The 19531-nt window shown below is 42.1% G+C and overlaps 1 protein-coding gene across 1 annotated transcript in view; it reads right to left on the minus strand.

The window, feature by feature from the left end:
• Positions 1 to 233: 233 nt before the first annotated feature.
• Positions 234 to 19531, minus strand: part of LOC122946707 (ligand of Numb protein X 2-like) — a 94138-nt gene continuing 74840 nt past the window's right edge. Inside the window, 3 exon segments of the mRNA XM_044306487.1 lie at positions 234 to 1688; positions 7908 to 8066; positions 12460 to 12685. Coding sequence (XP_044162422.1) covers positions 1553 to 1688; positions 7908 to 8066; positions 12460 to 12685 — 521 coding nt within the window. The 3' untranslated portion in view covers positions 234 to 1552.

Below are 19531 nucleotides of genomic sequence, written 5' to 3' on the forward strand. Positions count from 1 at the left end.
ACGTACCTCCACTCTGTATTGTAACACCTATGTAAACTAGATTACTTACTGATGTATAAGACACTGATAATTGATTGAATCTATTTTGTTGAAATACCATCAAAACGTCCTGGTTTAAAAAAAATAAAAAAAAAATAAAAACATTGTGCAGGTTCCTTGAACAGTTTCTAGCTGATCTGCCCAAACCCCAGTAAGGAAAGACATTCATAGCCAGTCAGTGATTTCAAATATCGTAACTTTTGTATCCAAACTTTATTTCACAATTTTAAAAAAAATCAGTTTTCAGAATTAAATCTTCCTGAGTTGAATAATTGTGAATCAGGACCAGTTCTTAAAGATGTATTTACATGTGCCATTTTTTTGCCTTTTTTTTTTTTGCAACAATTTGCAGAAAATTACAAAAAAGCTTTTGTTTAGTTTTCTGCAAATCACAATAAAAAAAGTCCTCCACAAAACTGGCAAATGTAAATCCTCAGCTTTCAGCTACGATTCAGTAAATAATTTACAATCTACTTAACTTTACTGTATGTTCATTTTTTTTTTCCCTTCTACTTAAAATGACTTGCCCTGTTCTAAAACAGTCTTCTCAGTGGCCGGATGCCCACACCACAAGAGGTCACTTTCCCTAGCTGGTTCACAAGATGGATATACATTTATCTAGTAGCAGAATAATGTACGTAATGATTCCTCAGACCTGAATGTAACAATGAAATCTCCAAATGGCCTGATATACAATCACTGTATCTTTCTAACATCAAACACCTTAGATGTCAAGTGTCTGCTGTGGCAGGTTCATTCATATTGTGCAAGTTGGGATCATAGCTTAAGGTGAAGGCTAAACTGCCATCAGATCACAGGCGGACATCCCAGACCAGTATTAAGGGTCCATCATTAAGAGCTGTAGGTGATATTAAGTAGTTAAATAGGCACTAACATGGCAGGGCACTTAATTATATATCCGCCATCGGGACATGAAAGTTCCTTCTCCATTCATGGGTAGATGCCTGCATTCAGAGATTTGAACCCCTAGATTTTTACCTGTATGGTATGGAAATGCTTATATTGAAATGTAATCCTACATATAGTTGCATTGCAGAAAGTGACTGAAGTCCAACTCTCCAGAACAAGCATTAGAAGCAACAGGACATATACTTTTTTTTAACCAATTGTCCATTTGTGATAGATCCACTTTAAATGAAGGGCAATAATTTAAAATCACATTCAGCTATTGAAAGATAAGATGAAGAAGGTGAGGTGCTAGAAGGGTGAAAATCTGCTTGAGAGGTAATCACAAAGTACTGCAGTATCATTGCTGCAAATTGTAACCTGATTGATTCTATTGCTTCAGTGATCACGTCTGATCAGCCAGGACTTTGGGAGCTTTGAGTTTATGGTACAAATATCTACATTTTATAGCTGGAGAACATTAAACAAAAATTACAGAGTGACAAGAACTTCACACACATAAGAAAACGAGTAGAAGGCAAAAAGTCCAGCTGAGAGTTGTGCAAAAGGCTCAAAGATAAAAAATAAAAAAAACGTATTCGGGCAATCACACGAGACTTCCAGGCCAGGAGACGACAGCCAGTATGACTCTGTTCTTCTGCTCTTTTAACATGGGGATCAGCTCCGCATTACTCATACCAACAGCATTCACTCCATTTACTTCAACTATCTCGTCTCCGCACCTAGAAAGAGGGAGAGCAGTCACAGATTAGTTCCCTAACTAAAAAAAAACAATAGAGCACACAGTGGATGACGTCAGCCGCAGAGGTTTCTATCAGGAAAACAAATCTGATTAAAGTTTAATAAAATCTAATTATAAACAAGAGTAAAATGGGCATTTGAGTTTATTTTTATTATGGTAGTGGTGCTGTCTACCAGTACATGAGACATATAGCTGTTCTATGAAACCTATAGAAATGTATAAAATCAGAAAGGTATAGCAAGGACGCACAGGCTGATTTCACATACTCAGGCATCATGCACACGGACGTTGTTTTGGTGGCTCAGATGCGGACCCATTCACTTCAATGGGGCCGCAAAAGATGCGGACGGCACTCAATGTGCTGTTCGCATCCGTTGCTCCGTTTTGTGATCTGCAAAAAAAATATAACCTGTCCTATTCTTGTCCGCGTTTTGCGGACAAGAATAGGCAGTTATATTAAAGGCTGGCCGTGTGGAACGCACATGGACGCCATCTGTGTTTTGTGGATCCACGATTTGCGGACCGCAAAACACACAACGGTCGTGTGCATGTAGCCTTAGAAAAACAGACTTATTTAGTTTCATAAAGGCTGCTATAAGCAACCAATCACAGCACAGCTTTTATTCTATATTTGCCCTTGAAAATGAAAGCTGTTCGGTAATTGGTTGCAAGTTTGAGCATTTTTTATTTTTTATTTTGGGGGGGGGGGGATTGTTCTGTGGCATTTTTAGCATTCCTTTTCTGAAGGTAGCATCTTGTGGATACAGCATTTTTTCCCACAGGTGTGTGTGTGTGTGTGTATATAGACAATTTTCAAAAAATGAAACACCATTAAAAATGCTTGAAATTGCTAATTTTTAACACTTTCATACTGTCCATGAACTTTAAATGACCAACCTTAACTGATCAAGGATGTTCAGTGGGGAGCCAGGTATCTGCATGAGGTGCTGGATCTTGGCAGCCCCAGATCAGTTCTGAACTGAGGCCTTACAGCATTGTAGTGCCTCTGGTGGCTGTAATTCCTCTGTAACTGGAGTTAATATGTGAACCTTAAAAAAAAGTAATGTCACAGTGGTCTTGTATGACTATTTTTTCTGGAGTCTCGTCCAGATTTTGCTTTTCAATCACGGATAGGATCGTCTACTGGACTCTGAAGCCTGGAATGAGCAGAGACTTAAAGGGGTTCTGCACTTTGTAAACTGATGATCTATCCTCTGGATAGATCATCAGCATCTGATCAACGGGGGTCCGACACACGGGACCCCCGCTGTTCAGCTGTTTGAGAAGGCAGCGGCGCTCCAGCAGCGCCGCTGACTTCTTACTGTTTACCGCCGCCCCAGTGACGTCACAACTAGTATCAACTTGCCAGGGCGGGGCTAAGCTCCATTCAAGTGAACAGAGCTTAGCCCCGCCCAGGCAAGTTGATACTAGTCGTGACATCACTGGGTTTGCGGTAAACAGTGAGAAGGCCGCGTCGCTCCTGGAGCGCCGCTGCCTTCTCAATCAGCTATTCGGCGGGGGTCCCGGGTGTCAGACACCCGCCGATCAGATGCTGATGATCTATCAAAGTGCAGAACCCCTTTAACTCCTTAGGGACGCATGACGTATCGGTATGGCATGTTTCCCGAGTCCTTAAGGACCCATGACGCATCGGTAAATCACGAGTTTAAAACGAGATTGCGGCGCTGCGGGGGTTAATCGGAACAGGATGCCCGCTGAAATCATTCAGCGGGCATCCTGTCACAACGGCGTGATGCCGTATCGGCGATCGCAGCAAACCGCAGGTCAATTTAGACCCGCTGTTTGCAGCGCTTTCTGCAGTTTCTGACCGTGGGGATCAGAAACTTTAAAATACCAAAATAAAGATTTTCACCCCCCCCCTGCACCCCTGAATGATTTTATGCCGGCGGGTGGTGCGGCAGGCGGGATCGCAATCCCCCGCCCGCCTCCTCTTGAATATTCATTGGTGTCCAGTGGGTATACCAGAGTGTGAGCACATTGCTGACACTTTGGTATAAACGGCTGACATCTGTGCTGCGATGTCAGCCATTTAACCCTTTCCATACCGCAGTCCGTACGGACCGCTGTATGCAAAGGGTTAACAGTCAGGGCGCTCCCTCCCTCTCCCATCGGGGGGTGGGGGTGCTGTGCCTTTGCAGCCCCCAGACAGGATGGGGTCACAGAGGGAGGGAGCCTCCCTCCTTCCCATTCTGCTCAGTTGTGGCAGACGAGGAAGGTTCCCATGGCAACAGGGCACCTTCTCAGGCATCCTGCTGTCCATTGTCTGAACAGATCTATGCCTTTAGCACAGATCTGTTCAGCACCAAGTGTAAGTAAAATACAGTACAATACACTATATAGGGTACTGTACTGTATTATACAGACATCAGACCCACTGGATCTTCAAGAACCAAGTGGGTCTGGGTCAAAAAAAAGGAAAAAAATAAAATAAACATTTATCATTGAATAAAAAAAAAAAAAAAAAAATACACTACACATTAGGTATCGCCGGGTCCGTAACGACCTGATCTATAAAACGGTCATGTTACTTTCCCCACACGGTGAATGCCATAAAAATGAAAACATAAAAACTATGAGAAAATTGAAATTTTGGCCACCTTACTTCCCAAAAAAGGTAATAAAAGTGATTAAAAAAGTCCCATATACGCCAAAATAGTACCAAACAGTCATCTCATCCCGCAAAAATCATACCCTACCCAAGATAATCGCCCAAAAACTGAAAAAACTATGGCTCTTAGACTATGGAAACACTAAAACATGATTTTTTTTTTTGTTTCAAAAATGAAATCATTGTGTAAAACTTACATAAATAAAAAGAAAGTATACATATTAGGTATTGCCGCGTCCGTATCGACCGGCTCTATAAAAATATCACATGACCTAAAAAAAAAAAAAAACGGTGTAAAAAAAGCAATTTTTTGTCATCTTACGTCACAAAAATTTAATAGCAAGCTATCAAAAAGTCATATGCACCCCAAAATAGTGCCAATCAAACCGGCATCTCATCCCACAAAAAAATTAGACCCTACCTAAGATAATCGCCCAAAAACTGAAAAAACTATGGCTCTCAGACTATGGAGACACTAAAACATGATTTTTTTTTTGTTTCAAAAATGAAATCATTGTGTAAAACTTACATAAATAAAAAATATTGTATACATATTAGGTATCGCCGCGTCCGTGACAACCTGCTCTATAAAAATACCACATGATCTAACCTGTCAGATGAATGTTGTAAATAAGAAAAAAAAAAAAAAAAACTGTGCCAAAAAAGCGATTTCTTGTTACCTTGCCTCACAAAAAGTGTAATATAGAGCAACCAAAAATCATATGTACCCTAAACTAGTACCAACAAAACTTCGACCCTATCCCGTAGTAGTCTAAAATGGGGTCACCTTTTTGGAGTTTCTAATCTAGGGGTGCATCAGGGGGGCTTCAAATGGGACATGGTGTCCAAAAAAACAGTCTAGCAAAATCTGCATTCCAAAAATCAGGGCCATAAATAATGAGTTTTGTTTGGCTGTTAACCCTTGCTTTGTTACTGGAAAAAATGGATTAAAATGGAAAATTAGCAAAAAAAATTTAATTCTCAAATTTTATCTCCATTTGCCAATATCTCTTGTGCAACACCTAAAGGGTTAACAAAGTTAGCAAAATCAGTTTAGAATACCTTGAGGGGTGTAGTTTTTTTTTAGATGGGGTCAGTTTTATGGAGTTTGTACTCTATGGGTGCATCAGGTGTGGGTACTCTAGGGGTGGGACATGGTGTAAATAAACTAGTCCAGCAAAATCTGCCTTCCAAAAACCATACGGCGCACCTTTCCCTCTACAACCCACATATGGGGTGTTTCTGAAAACTACAGAATCAAGGCAATAAATATAGCATTTTGTTTGGCTGTTAATCCTTGCTTTGTTACTGGAAAAAATTTATTAAAATGGAAAATGTGCCCAAAAAAATAAAAATTCGGAAGTTTTATCACCATTTGCCATTAACTCTTGCGGAAAACATAAAGGGTTAACAACGTTTGTAAAATCAGTTTTGAATACCTTGAGGGGTGTAGTTTCTAGAATGGGGTCATTTTTGGCTGGTTTCTATTATGTAAGCCTCACAAAGTGACTTCAGACCTGAACTGGTCCCTAAAAAGTGGGTTTTTGAAAATTTCTGAAAAATTTCAAGATTTGCTTCTAAACTTCTAAGCCTTGTAACATCCCCCCAAAAATAAAATATCATTCCCAAATTGATCCAAACATGAAGTAGACATATGGGGAATGTAAAGTAATAACTATTTTTGGGGGTATTATATGTATTATAGAAGTAGAGAAATTGAAACTTGGAAATTTGCCATTTTTTTACAATTTTATTTGTAAATTTGGTATTTTTCTTATAAATTAAAATGATTTTTTTTTTACTCCATTTTACCAGTGTCATGAAGTACAATATGTGACGAAAAAACAATCTCAGAATGGCCTGGATAAGTCAAAGCATTTTAAAGTTATCAGCACTTAAAGTGACACTTGTCAGATTTGCAAAAAATGGCCAAGTCCTTAAGGTGAAATAGGACTGAGTCCTTAAGGGGTTAAAGAGGACCTGTTGCCACAAAATGCAATCTGATCTGAAAGCACCATGCTGTAGAACAGGAGGAGCTATGCAGATACATATATATTTTTGTGGGAAAAGATTCAGTAATGGCTCTTTCACACTTTTCCGGCATAGAGTTCCGTCGTCGGGGCTCTATGCCGGAAAAATCCTGATGCATTCTGAATGGAGAGAAATCCGTTCAGGATGCATCAGGATGTCTTCAGTTCAGGACCGGAACGTTTTTTGGCCGGACAAAAATCCCGAAGACTTGCCGCAAGGCCGGATCCGGAATTAATGCCCATTGAAAGGCATTAATCCGGATCCAGCCTTAAGCTAAACGTCGTTTTGGCGCATTACCGGATCAGACGTTTAGCTTTTTCTGAATGGTTACCATGGCTGCCAGGACGCTAAAGTCCTGTTTGCCATGGTAAAGTGTAGTGGGGAGCAGTATACTTACCGTCCGTGCGGCTCCCGGGGCGCCCCACGCGCATGGATGACGTGATCGCATGGATCACGTCATCCATGCGCATGGGGCGCTCTGACGTCATTCTGGAGCGCCCCGGGAGCCGCACGGACGGTAAGTATACTGCTCCCCCGCTCCCCACTACTACTATGGCAACCAGGACTTTAATAGCGTCCTGGCTGCCATAGTAACACTGAACGCATTTTGAAGACGGATCCGTCTTCAAATGCTTTCAGTTCACTTGCGGTGTTACAGATCCGGCGGGCACTTCCGGCAAATGGAGTACACGACGGATCCGGACAACGCAAGTGTGAAAGAGCCCTAAAACTTGTAATATATACATTTTAAATCCCTGCTGGTACAGGGAGGAGGAGTTATCAGTGACTGACTGTGCATAAAGAGATATAGCTGTCAGTCACTGATAACTCCTCCTCCCTGTACCAATCAGTATTCACAGGGCTGCAAAAAAGCAAAGATATAAATGTATAAATTATAAAGTTTTTTTTTTGTCCCACATAGGCTTGTGTTTATAATACAATCTAACTTGAAAATGGGGAAAACAAAAAATTCCACTTTTATTTTTGCAGTTTTGATTTTACATTGTTCTGTGTCCTACTAATGGTATTCTGCAGGTCAGTATAATTACAGCAATATCAAATTTTATATGGTTTTTATTCTTTACTGCTTTAAAAAAAAAAAAAAAGTATGGGTGTGAGAAGCTTTTTTTCCATCTACAGAGCCATGGCAGGGCTGTTTTTTTTTTTTATGCGGCAAGCTGTAGTTAAAACATGCTCCCTATCGGATGGGGTGCAGAAAGTGTTTTAAATACTCAAATGTGGGGCAGATTTTTTGTGCATTTTCAATAGCAAGGCTGCCCCTATGTTACATTTGGCACAGTGGCTCAAATTTACTAACATGTCTGCACCAAAAACCTGTCTTAAAAAAGTGTGTCAAATTGGCGCATCTACATTTTTTTGTGACTTAATGGCAAGGGGCGGGACCTTTGTTGGAAAGGGGGCGTGGTATAAGCTGCACCCAAAAAAAAATATTTTTGTTTGGGTGTCACAGTCCTGCACCTTGCATCTATCAGCCCTAAGTGACAATATGTCTCATACTGTAAACCAAGTTAAACCTACTTTAAACGTCCATCAAAAAATGCCGGTGTAGAAGGCACTATAGTTTTGATGAAGAAAGGTTGATTTCCCTTGGTCTCTTCATAACCTCCAACAATGCTGAACCCCCAGCTTTCATAGGTACTCTTCCGTAGTGAAATGTGTCGACACCAGTGCAGGGAGCTGCGAAGTAATAGAAACTGTTTAATACTAAATGCAAGCAAAAATAGAAACTTTTGTCATAAAGGATAAAAATTACTGCAAAATAATGGTCTAGTTGTTTGCGAGGGATTATTTTAATCAGTCACATGCTGTGCAAAAACTGGTTACACAAGCCAAAATAAGCTTCATGTATATTCCTTACACCAGTAATCTCAAACTGTTGCAAACCTACAACTCCCTTACTGCCCCGATAGCCATAGGCTGTTGGGGCAGGATGGGAGTTGTACGGTAGTTTTGCAACAGGTTGTGGAACATTGCCTTACACCAACTTATAGTTAACACCTGAACATATGTAGCTACTTTGCTTTCACCATAAACAGATGAACTCTGCCGCTGTGGAAAGAAAACATACAGTATACACAGTGATCGGCCCAATATTATGCAGTCCCTTCTTCGTACCATCAAAACAGCTCTGACTCGTCAATGCATGGACTCCACAAGACTTCTGCAGTATTTGGAACCAGGGGTTAGCTGAAATGAGGGTCTTAATCTTCATGATAGGTCATCAATATCAAATCGACGGGGGTCTGACTCTGAACACCCTCACCAATCAGCTGTTCAAAGGGGTGACTATGCTCACTGGAGCGCTGCAGTCTCCTCACAACTTCCCAAGCACAGTTCTGTACATTGTATTGTGGCTGTGCTTGGTATAGCAGCTCAACCCCATTCACTTGAATGGGACTAAGCTGAGCCTAGACAGTGGCCGGTGTATGGGGATGTCACATGACCTACGTAGAGGCCTAAGCACTTATGGAGTGCCACAGCCATTTCAAACAGGTGATCGACGAGGGTGCCAGGACTCAGACCCCTGCCAATACGATATTGATGACCTATCCTCAGGTTAGGCCATCAATATCAGAATCTCCAACAACCCCTTTAAAAGGGATTCTATGTGAATTAAGAAAATAAAATGACTGAAAATACTTAAATATTACTTTATTATAAAAATATTTCCAAATGCCATTCATTAGCTGTAATGGCTGGTTTTGTCTGGGGAGCAATCAGGGAAAATAAAATGGCCGCCGTCCTATTAGTGCACACAAATCACACTAATCACACAGGAGGACAAGTTATTTCAGAGCACTGATCTAAAGAGCTGCCTCAGCCTCCTCTCTGCTCTACGTCTCAGGGATTATAATCCTGAATACAGCTGATAAGATCTTCAACTGAATCTCTGTAGGAATGGAGCTCATGAGGAGACCTGAAGTACAGAGAGGAGGTGGCAATGTGGCTGATGAGCACAGCACTTGTACACAGCCCCACATTACCACAGTCTGTACTGTCCATCCTCTGTACTTCATGTATTTCATGACCTCCATTCCTACAGAGATTCAGCTGAAGTTCTTATCAGTTGTATTCAGAATCATAATCCTTGACAAGCAGAGTGGAGGATGAGGCAGCGCTTTAACTGTGTCTGAAGTAACTTGTCCTGCTGTGTGATTAGGACAGATATCATGTGTACAAATAGGACAGAGACCATTTTATTTCTCCTAATGATTACTCCCTAGACAAAACCAGCCATTATAACTAATGAAAAGGTATTTGGGAATATATTCATAATAAAAGTATTATTTACGTATTTTCTTTTTCTTAATTCCTGCAGAATCCCTTTAAGTCCTGAAAATTGTGAGATGGAGTCTTCATAGATCAGGTTGTTTTTCTAGCACACATCACTAGATTGGTTTGAGATGTGAGAAAACTGGATGCCAAGTCATCACCTTTAACGGTCATGTTCTTCAAAGCATTTTTAGGCAATTTTTACAGTTGTGGTAGGGTGCCTTATCCTGCTGTAGGAGGCCACCATTAGGGAATACCACTGCCATAAAAAAAGGTGTTCTTAGTTTGCTACATACAATCAGGTCCATAAATATTGGGACATTGACACAATTTTAACACTTGACTCTATACACCACCACAATGGATTTGAAATGAAACAAACAAGATGTGATTTAACTGCAGACTGTCAGCTTTATTTTGAGGGTATTTACATCCAAATCAGGTGAACGGTGTAGGAATTACAGCAGTTTGCATATGTGCCTCCCACTTGTTAAGGAACCAAAAGTAATGGGACAATTGGCTTCTCTGCTTTTCCATGGCCTGGTGTGCGTTATTCCCTCATTATCCCAATTACATTGAGCAGATAAAAGGTCCAGATTTCATTTCACGTGTGCTATTTGCATTTGGAATCTGTTGCTGTCAACTCTCAAGATGAGATCCAAAGAATTGTCACTATCAGTGAAGCAAGCCATCATTAGGCTGAAAAAACAAAACAAACCCATCAAAGAGATAGCAAAAACATTAGGCGTGGCCAAAACAAATGTTTGGAACATTCTTAAAAAGAAGGAACGCACCGGTGAGCTCAGCAAGTTTGCCAAACGACATCTAAAAAAGCCTTCACAGTTCTGGAACAATATCCTATGGACAGATTAGACCAAGATCAACTTGTACCAGAGTGATGGGAAGAGAAGAGTATGGAGAAGGAAAGGAACTGCTCATGATCCTAAGCATACCACCTCATCAGTGAAGCCTGGTGGTGGTAGTGTCATGGCGTGGGCATGTAAGGCTGCCAATGGAACTGGTTCTCTTGTATTTATTGATGATGTGACTGCTGACAAAAGCAGCAGGATGAATTCAGAAGTGTTTCGGGCAATATTATCTGCTCATATTCATCCAAATGCTTCAGAACTCATTGGACGGCGCTTCACAGTGCAGATGGACAATGACCCAAAGCATACAGCAAAAGCAACCAAGGAGTTTTTTAAGGGAAAGAAGTGGAATGTTATGCAATGGTCAAGTCAATCACCTGACCTGAATCCGATTGAGCATGCATTTCACTTGCTGAAGACAGAACTGAAGGGAAAATGCCCCAAGAACAAGTAGGAAATGAAGACAGTTGAAGTAGAGGCCTGGCAGAGCATCACCAGGGATGAAACCCAGCGTCTGGTGATGTCTATGCGTTCCAGACTTCAGGCTGGAATTGACTGCAAAGGATTTGCAACCAAGTATTAAAAAGTGAACGTTTGATTTATGATTATTATTCTGTCCCATTACTTTTGGTCATGTAACAAGTGGGAGGCACATATGCAAACTGTTGTAATTCCTACATCGTTCACCTGATTTGGATGTAAATACCCTCAAATGAAAGCTGACAGTCTGCAGGCAAAGCACATCTAGTTTGTTTCATTTCAAATCCATTGTGGTGGTGTATAGAGCCAAAAATGGTAGAATTGTGTCAATGTCCCAATATTTATGGAGCTGACTGTACCATCCACCTAAACATTGCTGCAAAGTAACATCCACATGAATGCCAGGATCTAGGGTTTCCCTGCAGGACAATGCCCAGAGCATCACACCGCCTCCAGCAGCTTGCCTTCCTCCACAGTGCATCCTGGTGCCAACTATTCCTTAGGTGACACACATACACCCGGCTACCCACATGATGTAAAAGACAACATGATGCATCAGACCAGGCTACCTTCTTCCATTGCTACATTGTACAGTTCTGATGCTCACATGCCCATTGTAAGCACTTTTGGCTATGGACAAGGGTCAGCAAGTGTAGTGTGACCGGTCTGCAGCCCTAGAGTTAATAAGATGCAATGTATTGTGTGTTCCGACACCTGTCACAGCTAGCAATTTGTGCTTCTGTAACTCTTATAGATGGGCTCGTTTTTGCTCCTCCCCATTTGCATCAATGAACCTTGGGCACTCATGACCCTGTCACAGGTTCTACATTCTTGGTCCACTTTCGGTAGGTTCCTACTATTGCGTGCCATTGCCGTTGTCCAGCCATCACAATTTGTTAAAGTTGCTTAAGGCTCCATTCACACATCTGCAAAATGGGTCTGCATCTGTTCCACAATTTTGCGGAACGGGTGCGGACCCATTCATTCTCTATAGGGACGGAATGGATGCGGACAGCACAAAGTGTGCTGTCCGCATCTGCATCCGCAAATGCGGAGCGCGGCCCCGATCTTCGGGTCCGCAGCTCCGCAAAAGATAGAACATGTCCTATTCTTGTCCGCAGCTGCGGACAAGAATAGGCATTTCTATAGGGGTGCTGGGTGGGTGTGTTGTGGATCCGCAATTTGCGGGTCCGCAACACACCATGGACGTGTGAATGGAGCCTAAATCCTTATGTTTACCCATTTATCTGCTTCAAAGACATCAAACTCTAAAACTGACTGTTCCCTTGCTGCCTAATATATCCCATTCTTTGACAGATGCTATTGTCACAAAATAACTAAAATGAAAAGACTATATACACAGGGGCTCTCCAAAATTATCAATGTCACCTGTTAGTGGTTTTAATGTTATGACTGATCAGTGCATATTTAAAATGGTTCCTACATACCTAGGAAGACTAAACCAATGGACCCATAGAGGAGACCAGATGCCCCCAGGTTCCCTTGTGACTTCAACACCTCCTTCTGTAGTCTCTCCATGTCTCTCCGTAGCCACTAATTCCAGGGTTTTCAGGACCACAGTGTGAGATGCTGCATTTGACTTTAGTGCTGAGACTGCATCCAAATAACTAAGACAAGTTAAGTCAACCCCGTTGATGCTGAGGAGCACATCACCTGTAAAGAGGAGAAGCATTTTTATATATAAAAGTATGTTCCAAAGATGATGGACTAGGTTTCCATGGGCTGATAATTGGTTAGGTTAGAAAGCTTCAAAGAGCAGTGAGCTATATATCTGCAAATCAGTGCAAACAGTATTTTGGAGAAGATGTGAAGTAGAAATAGTGGATGTGTGCGCAATATATAGTTACAGGCCTGACATTTTTTCTCTGACCCGATTATTTTCAGTTTGTGGTCTTCTATAAATACTGCATACATGCCCCTTATTAAGCATGGGTAGCAATTGTCCATGAGGTTAGACATCGTGTATAACTGTCGATGAGGTTAGATATAATGTATAATTCTCCATGAGGTTAGACATCGTGTATAACTGTCGATGAGGTTAGACATAATGTATAATTGTCCATGACGTTAGACTGTGTATAATGTTACTGGTATAAGGTGAAATGCTGTACATTAAAGGGGTTGGCCGCTCTCCATGTATTTGCTACTACTGTGGGGGAGGCAGGGAAAAAGTACATTTTCCTAATATATGTCATTAAGCAGATCTGCCCGTTTTTTCTATTATATGAAGCCACGCCCCCTGAGCCCACTCTTCACAACAAGCTCATCCATGCCAGATCATCTGTGCAGTCTGTCTGCGCCTGCGCTCTTCTCCCTCACCTGTAAGAGCAGAGCATGTACAGTCTGCTCCTGTCAGTGGTGAAAGTCAGCAGCTAGTGGAGAAGGAGGACCAGCGCTTCCCCGAATAAATATATATATATATATATATATTAGGGGTGCACCGAAATTCCGGCGGCCGAAAATATCGGCCGAAAATGGGCCTAATCCATTTCAGCCGATATTGGTACATATCGGCAGAAAATATGGTTGGTTATATACGTTCGGGCGGCCGGCAGGCCGGCGCCCCTCATGCTGTGCCTCCTAAACGCTTGCCGCTCTAAAGAATCTCCGGCTCAGTGCTGCGCAGCCTGCTGTGTCTGCTCTGTGCTACTGCTGTTGTTAGTGTAGCGTGGCCGAGCTCTGTTCGTTCCGCGGTACAGGAGCTTTTGTTTCCTGTACCCGGCCGGACTGACAGGAAGTGCTCACTTAGTGTGCACTTCCTTTCAGTCCGGCCGGGTACAAGAAACAAATGCTCCTGTACCGCGGACCGAACAGAGCTCGGCCACGCTACACAGGCTACACTAGAGGTAACAAGGGAGGGGGGGGGGGGGGTGTAAAATGAAGAGTGACAAGGGAGGGGGGTGTAAAATGAGAGTGACAAGGGAGGGGGGGGTAGAATGAGAGTGACAAGGGAGGGGGGGTTAGAATGAGAGTGACAAGGGAGGGGGTAGAATGAGAGTGACAAGGGAGGGGGTAGAATGAGAGTGACAAGGGAGGGGGTAGAATGAGAGTGACAAGGGAGGGGGTAGAATGAGAGTGACAAGGGAGGGGGTAGAATGAGAGTGACAAGGGAGGGGGTAGAATGAGAGTGACAAGGGAGGGGGGTAGAATGAGAGTGACAAGGGAGGGGGTAGAAGAGTACAAGGAGAGGGGGGAAAGAGGGGACAGGAGGGGGTAGAATGATGCAAGGGAGGGGGTTAGAATGAGAGTGACAATGGAGGGGGTAGAATAAGAGTGACAAGGGAGGGGGGGAAATGAGAGTGACAAGGAAGGGGGGGGGAAATGAGAGTGACAAGGGAGGGGGGGGGAAATGAGAGTGACAAGGGAGGGAGGGGGGGAAATGAGAGTGACAAGGGAGGGAGGGGGGGAAATGAGAGTGACAAGGGAGGGAGGGGGGGAAATGAGAGTGACAAGGGAGGGAGGGGGAAATGAGAGTGACAAGGGAGGGAGGGGGGGAAATGAGAGTGACAAGGGAGGGAGGGGGGGGAAATGAGAGTGACAAGGGAGGGAGGGGGGGAAATGAGAGTGACAAGGGAGGGAGGGGGGGGAAATGAGAGTGACAAGGGAGGGAGGGGGGGGAAATGAGAGTGACAAGGGAGGGGGGGGGGGAAATGAGAGTGACAAGGGAGGGAGGGGGGGGAAATGAGAGTGACAAGGGAGGGGGGGGGGGGAGAGAGTGACAAAGGAGGGAGGGGGAGAGTGACAAGGGAGGCGGGGGGGGGAGAGTGACTTTTTTTTTTAAATAACCACTTTGGGTGGCATTGTGTGTATAATATCTATGTATCTGTATAACTTTATATTTTAATTCACTTTCCTTTTTTTTTTACTTAAAAAAAGTATTTGAAAAGTATTTGGGCAAAAAGACAGTTTCGGTTTTCGGTCAAGGGCATCCTGAATTTTTGGTTTCGGACCAGAATTTTCATTTCGGTGCACCCCTAATATATATATATATATATATATATATATATATATATATATATATATATAGGGAACTGTGGCATTGACATGAAATATATATCATAGTTGTCAACGGTCTCAACTTTGCAGGGACTGTCCCCGAGTTTCAGGGACAATCCAGACAAATTTGCGCTGTCGCGACTGAAAATGGGCGGACTAACAAAAAGTGGGCGGAGCCTGGATTTTTCCAACTGAAACATTACTAAGTTCTCTAGTAGAGATGAGCGAATTTCCGCTTATAAAATTCGTTCACATGTCGTTTGTTGGTAAAAGTTGAATTGAGTTATGGATTCCGTTACCACGGACTATGACGGAATGCATAATGGAGTGCTTTTAGAGGCATTCCATTATTCATTCCGTCATAATAGAAGTCTATGGGCTGCAAAACTGATCCGTACCGTTTTTCGTTATGGAGGGGAGAACTCCCCTGCATAACGGAATTGGGACGGATCCGTTTTGCAGCCCATAGACTTCTATTATGACGGAATGAATAACGGAATGCCTCTAAAAGCATTCCATGATAGACTTGCGTTATGGTCCGTGGTAACGGAATGCATAACGCAATTCACCTTTTACCAACAAACCAAGTGTGAACGAATTTCAAGACAACGCATAGTGTAATGACCAGGAAGCGGTGCCCCCTCTTCAAACAGCTGATCAGCGGGGGTGCCAGGTGTCGGACCCAGCGATAAAATATTGATGACCTATGATAGGTCATGAATAGATATGGCAGGACAACACCTTTAACCCCTTAAGGACCAGGCCATTTTTTTTTTTTTTTTTTGCGGGACAAATAGTATTTTCTATTGGCACCATCTACTTTTGAATTTGATTTAGTGTGAAGCTGTAAAAAAATCCAGGGGTGGAATGTAAAAAAAAAAAATAATCTGCCACAGTATATTTACAGCGATACAACATCTGCATTTTTTTATTTTAATACTGAAAAAGATCATTTCAAAAATATATATTCTTTTCTTTGCATCTCCATATTTTTAACACCATTTCGGTTTTAGAATTATGTCGCATTATATTATTGATGACTGAGGGCTCATTTTTTGCGTTGTGATCTGTAGTTTTATTATTTTGTACCACTTTGGAGTGTGTGGGTGAGTGGGTTTTACTTTTTATGCTTTTTTTTATGAAACAATGAAAAAAGTCAAATTAGCCATTTAGATTTATTTTTTTGTTATACCAGTCGCCCTATAGGATACATATTTTAAAAGTGATAGCTTTTTTGGAAAGCGGCGCTGCCAAAGATCATTTATATTTTTAGTTTATATTTATTTTTATCTTTATTTTAGAGAAAGAGGGATGATTTTAATAATTTAAAAAGCCCTCCTTATTTAAAAGCCCTCCTTATTTAAAAGCCCTCCTAGGGGATCTAAACATGCAATCTTTAGATTGCTTCTAGTATAGACTGCTGTGAATTAGCATTTGCAGTCTAAGGGCTCATGCACATGAGCATGTGTGCCCCGTGCCTGTATTGTGGACCGCAAACATCCCATTGACTTGAAAAGGTCCGCAATCCGCAAGATACAGAGTGGTGCGGACAGGAGGCATGGATCAGAAGCCCACGGAAGCACTACAAAGTGCTTCCAAAGGATTTCGTTCTGTGCCTCCGCACTGCAAAAAAATAGAACATGTCCTATCTTTTTGCTGTGCAGAACGTATCTTGCGGATCGCAGACACATTAAAGTGAATAGGTCCACATCTGCAAACTGCCTGCACTCGGCTGGTACCTGTGCATTGTGGACCACCATTTGTGGCGCAGCACTTTTGGGGAAAGCCACCTCAGATGCCATGGTTACAAAAGACCACGACATCTGAGTAGTAAAGCTGTTCTCCGGGAAATAAGAAAATGAAAATACTTAACCACTTCAGCCCCGCTAGGTGAAACCCCCTTCATGACCAGAGCACTTTTTACACTTCGGCACTACACTCCTTTCACCGTTTATCGCTCGGTCATGCAACTCACCACCCAAATGAATTTTACCTCCTTTTCTTCTCACTAATAGAGCTTTCATTTGGTGGTATTTCATTGCTGCTGGCATTTTTACTTTTTTTGTTATTAATCAAAATGTAACGATTTTTATGCAAAAAAATGACATTTTTCACTTTCAGCTGTAAAATTTTGCAAAAAAAACGACATCCATATATAAATTTTTCGCCAAATTTATTGTTCTACATGTCTTTGATAAAAAAAAATGTTTGGGCAAAAAAAAAATGGTTTGGGTAAAAGTTATAGCATTTACAAACTATGGTACAAAAATGTGAATTTCCGCTTTTTGAAACAGCTCTGACTTTCTGAGCACCTGTCATGTTTCCTGAGGTTCTACAATGCCCAAACAGTAGAAAAACCCCACAAATGACCCCATTTCGGAAAGTAGACACCCTAAGGTATTCGCTGATGGGCATAGTGAGTTCATAGAACTTTTTATTTTTTGTCACAAGTTAGCGGAAAATGATGATGATTTTATTTTTTTTATTTTTTCTTACAAAGTCTCATATTCCACTAACTTGCGACAAAAAATAATTCTAGGAACTCACCATGCCCCTCACAGAATACCTTGGGGTGTCTTCTTTCCAAAATGGGGTCACTTGTGGGGTAGTTATACTGCCCTGGCAATTTAGGGGCCCAAATGTGTGAGAAGAACTTTGCAATCAAAATGTGTAAAAAATGACCGGTGAAATCCGAAAGGTGCACTTTGGAATATGTGCCCCTTTGCCCACCTTGGCATCAAAAAAGTGTTACACATCTGGTATCGCCGTACTCAGGAGAAGTTGGGGAATGTGTTTTGGGGTGTCATTTTACATATACCCATGCTGGGTGAGAGAAATATCTTGGCAAAAGACAACTTTTCCCATTTTTTTTATACAAAGTTGGCATTTGACCAAGATATTTTTCTCACCCAGCATGGGTATATGTAAAATGACACCCCAAAACACATTCCCCAACTTCTCCTGAGTACGGCGATACCAGATGTGTCACACTTTTTTGCTGCCAAGGTGGGCAAAGGGGCACATATTCCAAAGTGCACCTTTCGGATTTTGCAGGACATTTTTTACACATTTTGATTGCAAAGTTCTTATCACACATTTGGGCCCCTAAATTGCCAGGGCAGTATAACTACGCCACAAGTGACCCCATTTTGGAAAGAAGACACCCCAAGGTATTCCGTGAGGGGCATGGCGAGTTCCTAGAATTTTTTATTTTTTGTCGCAAGTTAGTGGAATATGAGACTTTGTAAGGAAAAAAGAAAAAAAAAGAAAAATCATCATTTTCCGCTAACTTGTGACAAAAAATAAAAAATTCTAGGAACTCGCCGTGCCCCTCACGGAATACCTTGGGGTGTCTTCTTTCCAAAATGGGGTCACTTGTGGCGTAGTTATACTGCCCTGGCAATTTAGGGGCCCAAATGTGTGAGAAGACCTTGCAATCAAAATGTGTAAAAAATGGCCTGCGAAATCCGAAAGGTGCACTTTGGAATATGTGCCCCTTTGCCCACCTTGGCTGCAAAAAAGTGTCACACATCTGGTATCGCCGTACTCAGGAGAAGTTGGGCAATGTGTTTTGGGGTGTCATTTTACATATACCCATGCTGGGTGAGAGAAATATCTTGGCAAAAGACAACTTTTCCCATTTTTTTATACAAAGTTGGCATTTGACCAAGATATTTCTCTCACCCAGCATGGGTATATGTAAAATGACACCCCAAAACACATTCCCCAACTTCTCCTGAGTACGGCGATACCACATGTGTGACACTTTTTTGCAGCCTAGATGCGCAAAGGGGCCCAAATTCCTTTTAGGAGGGCATTTTTAGACATTTGGATCACAGACTTCTTCTCACACTTTCGGGCCCCTAAAAAGCCAGGGCAGTATAAATACCCCACATGTGACCCCACTTTGGAAAGAAGACACCCCAAGGTATTCAATGAGGGGCATGGCGAGTTCCTAGAATTTTTATTTTTTTGCATAAGTTAGCGGATATTGATTTTTTTTTGTTTATTTCTCACAAAGTCTCACTTTCCGCTAACTTAGGACAAAAATTTCAATCTTTCATGGACTCAATATGCCCCTCACGGAATACCTTGGGGTGTCTTCTTTCCGAAATGGGGTCACATGTGGGGTATTTATACTGCCCTGGCTTTTTAGGGGCCCTAAAGCGTGAGAAGAAGTCTGGAATATAAATGTCTAAAAATGTTTACGCATTTGGATTCCGTGAGGGGTATGGTGCGTCCATGTGAGATTTTATTTTTTGACACAAGTTAGTGGAATATAAGACTTAGTAAGAAAAAACAAAAACAAACAAACAAAAAATTTCCGATAACTTGTGCCAAAAAAAATGTCTGAATGGAGCCTTACCAGGGGGGGGGGGGGGGGGGGGTGATCAATGACAGGGGGGTGATCAATGACAGGGGGGTGATCACCCATATAGACTCCCTGATCACCCCCCTGTCATTGATCACCCCCCCCTGTAAGGCTCCATTCAGACATCCGCA

Source organism: Bufo gargarizans, chromosome 9 (genome assembly GCF_014858855.1).
Source record: "Bufo gargarizans isolate SCDJY-AF-19 chromosome 9, ASM1485885v1, whole genome shotgun sequence".
NCBI classification, from domain to species: domain Eukaryota; kingdom Metazoa; phylum Chordata; class Amphibia; order Anura; family Bufonidae; genus Bufo; species Bufo gargarizans.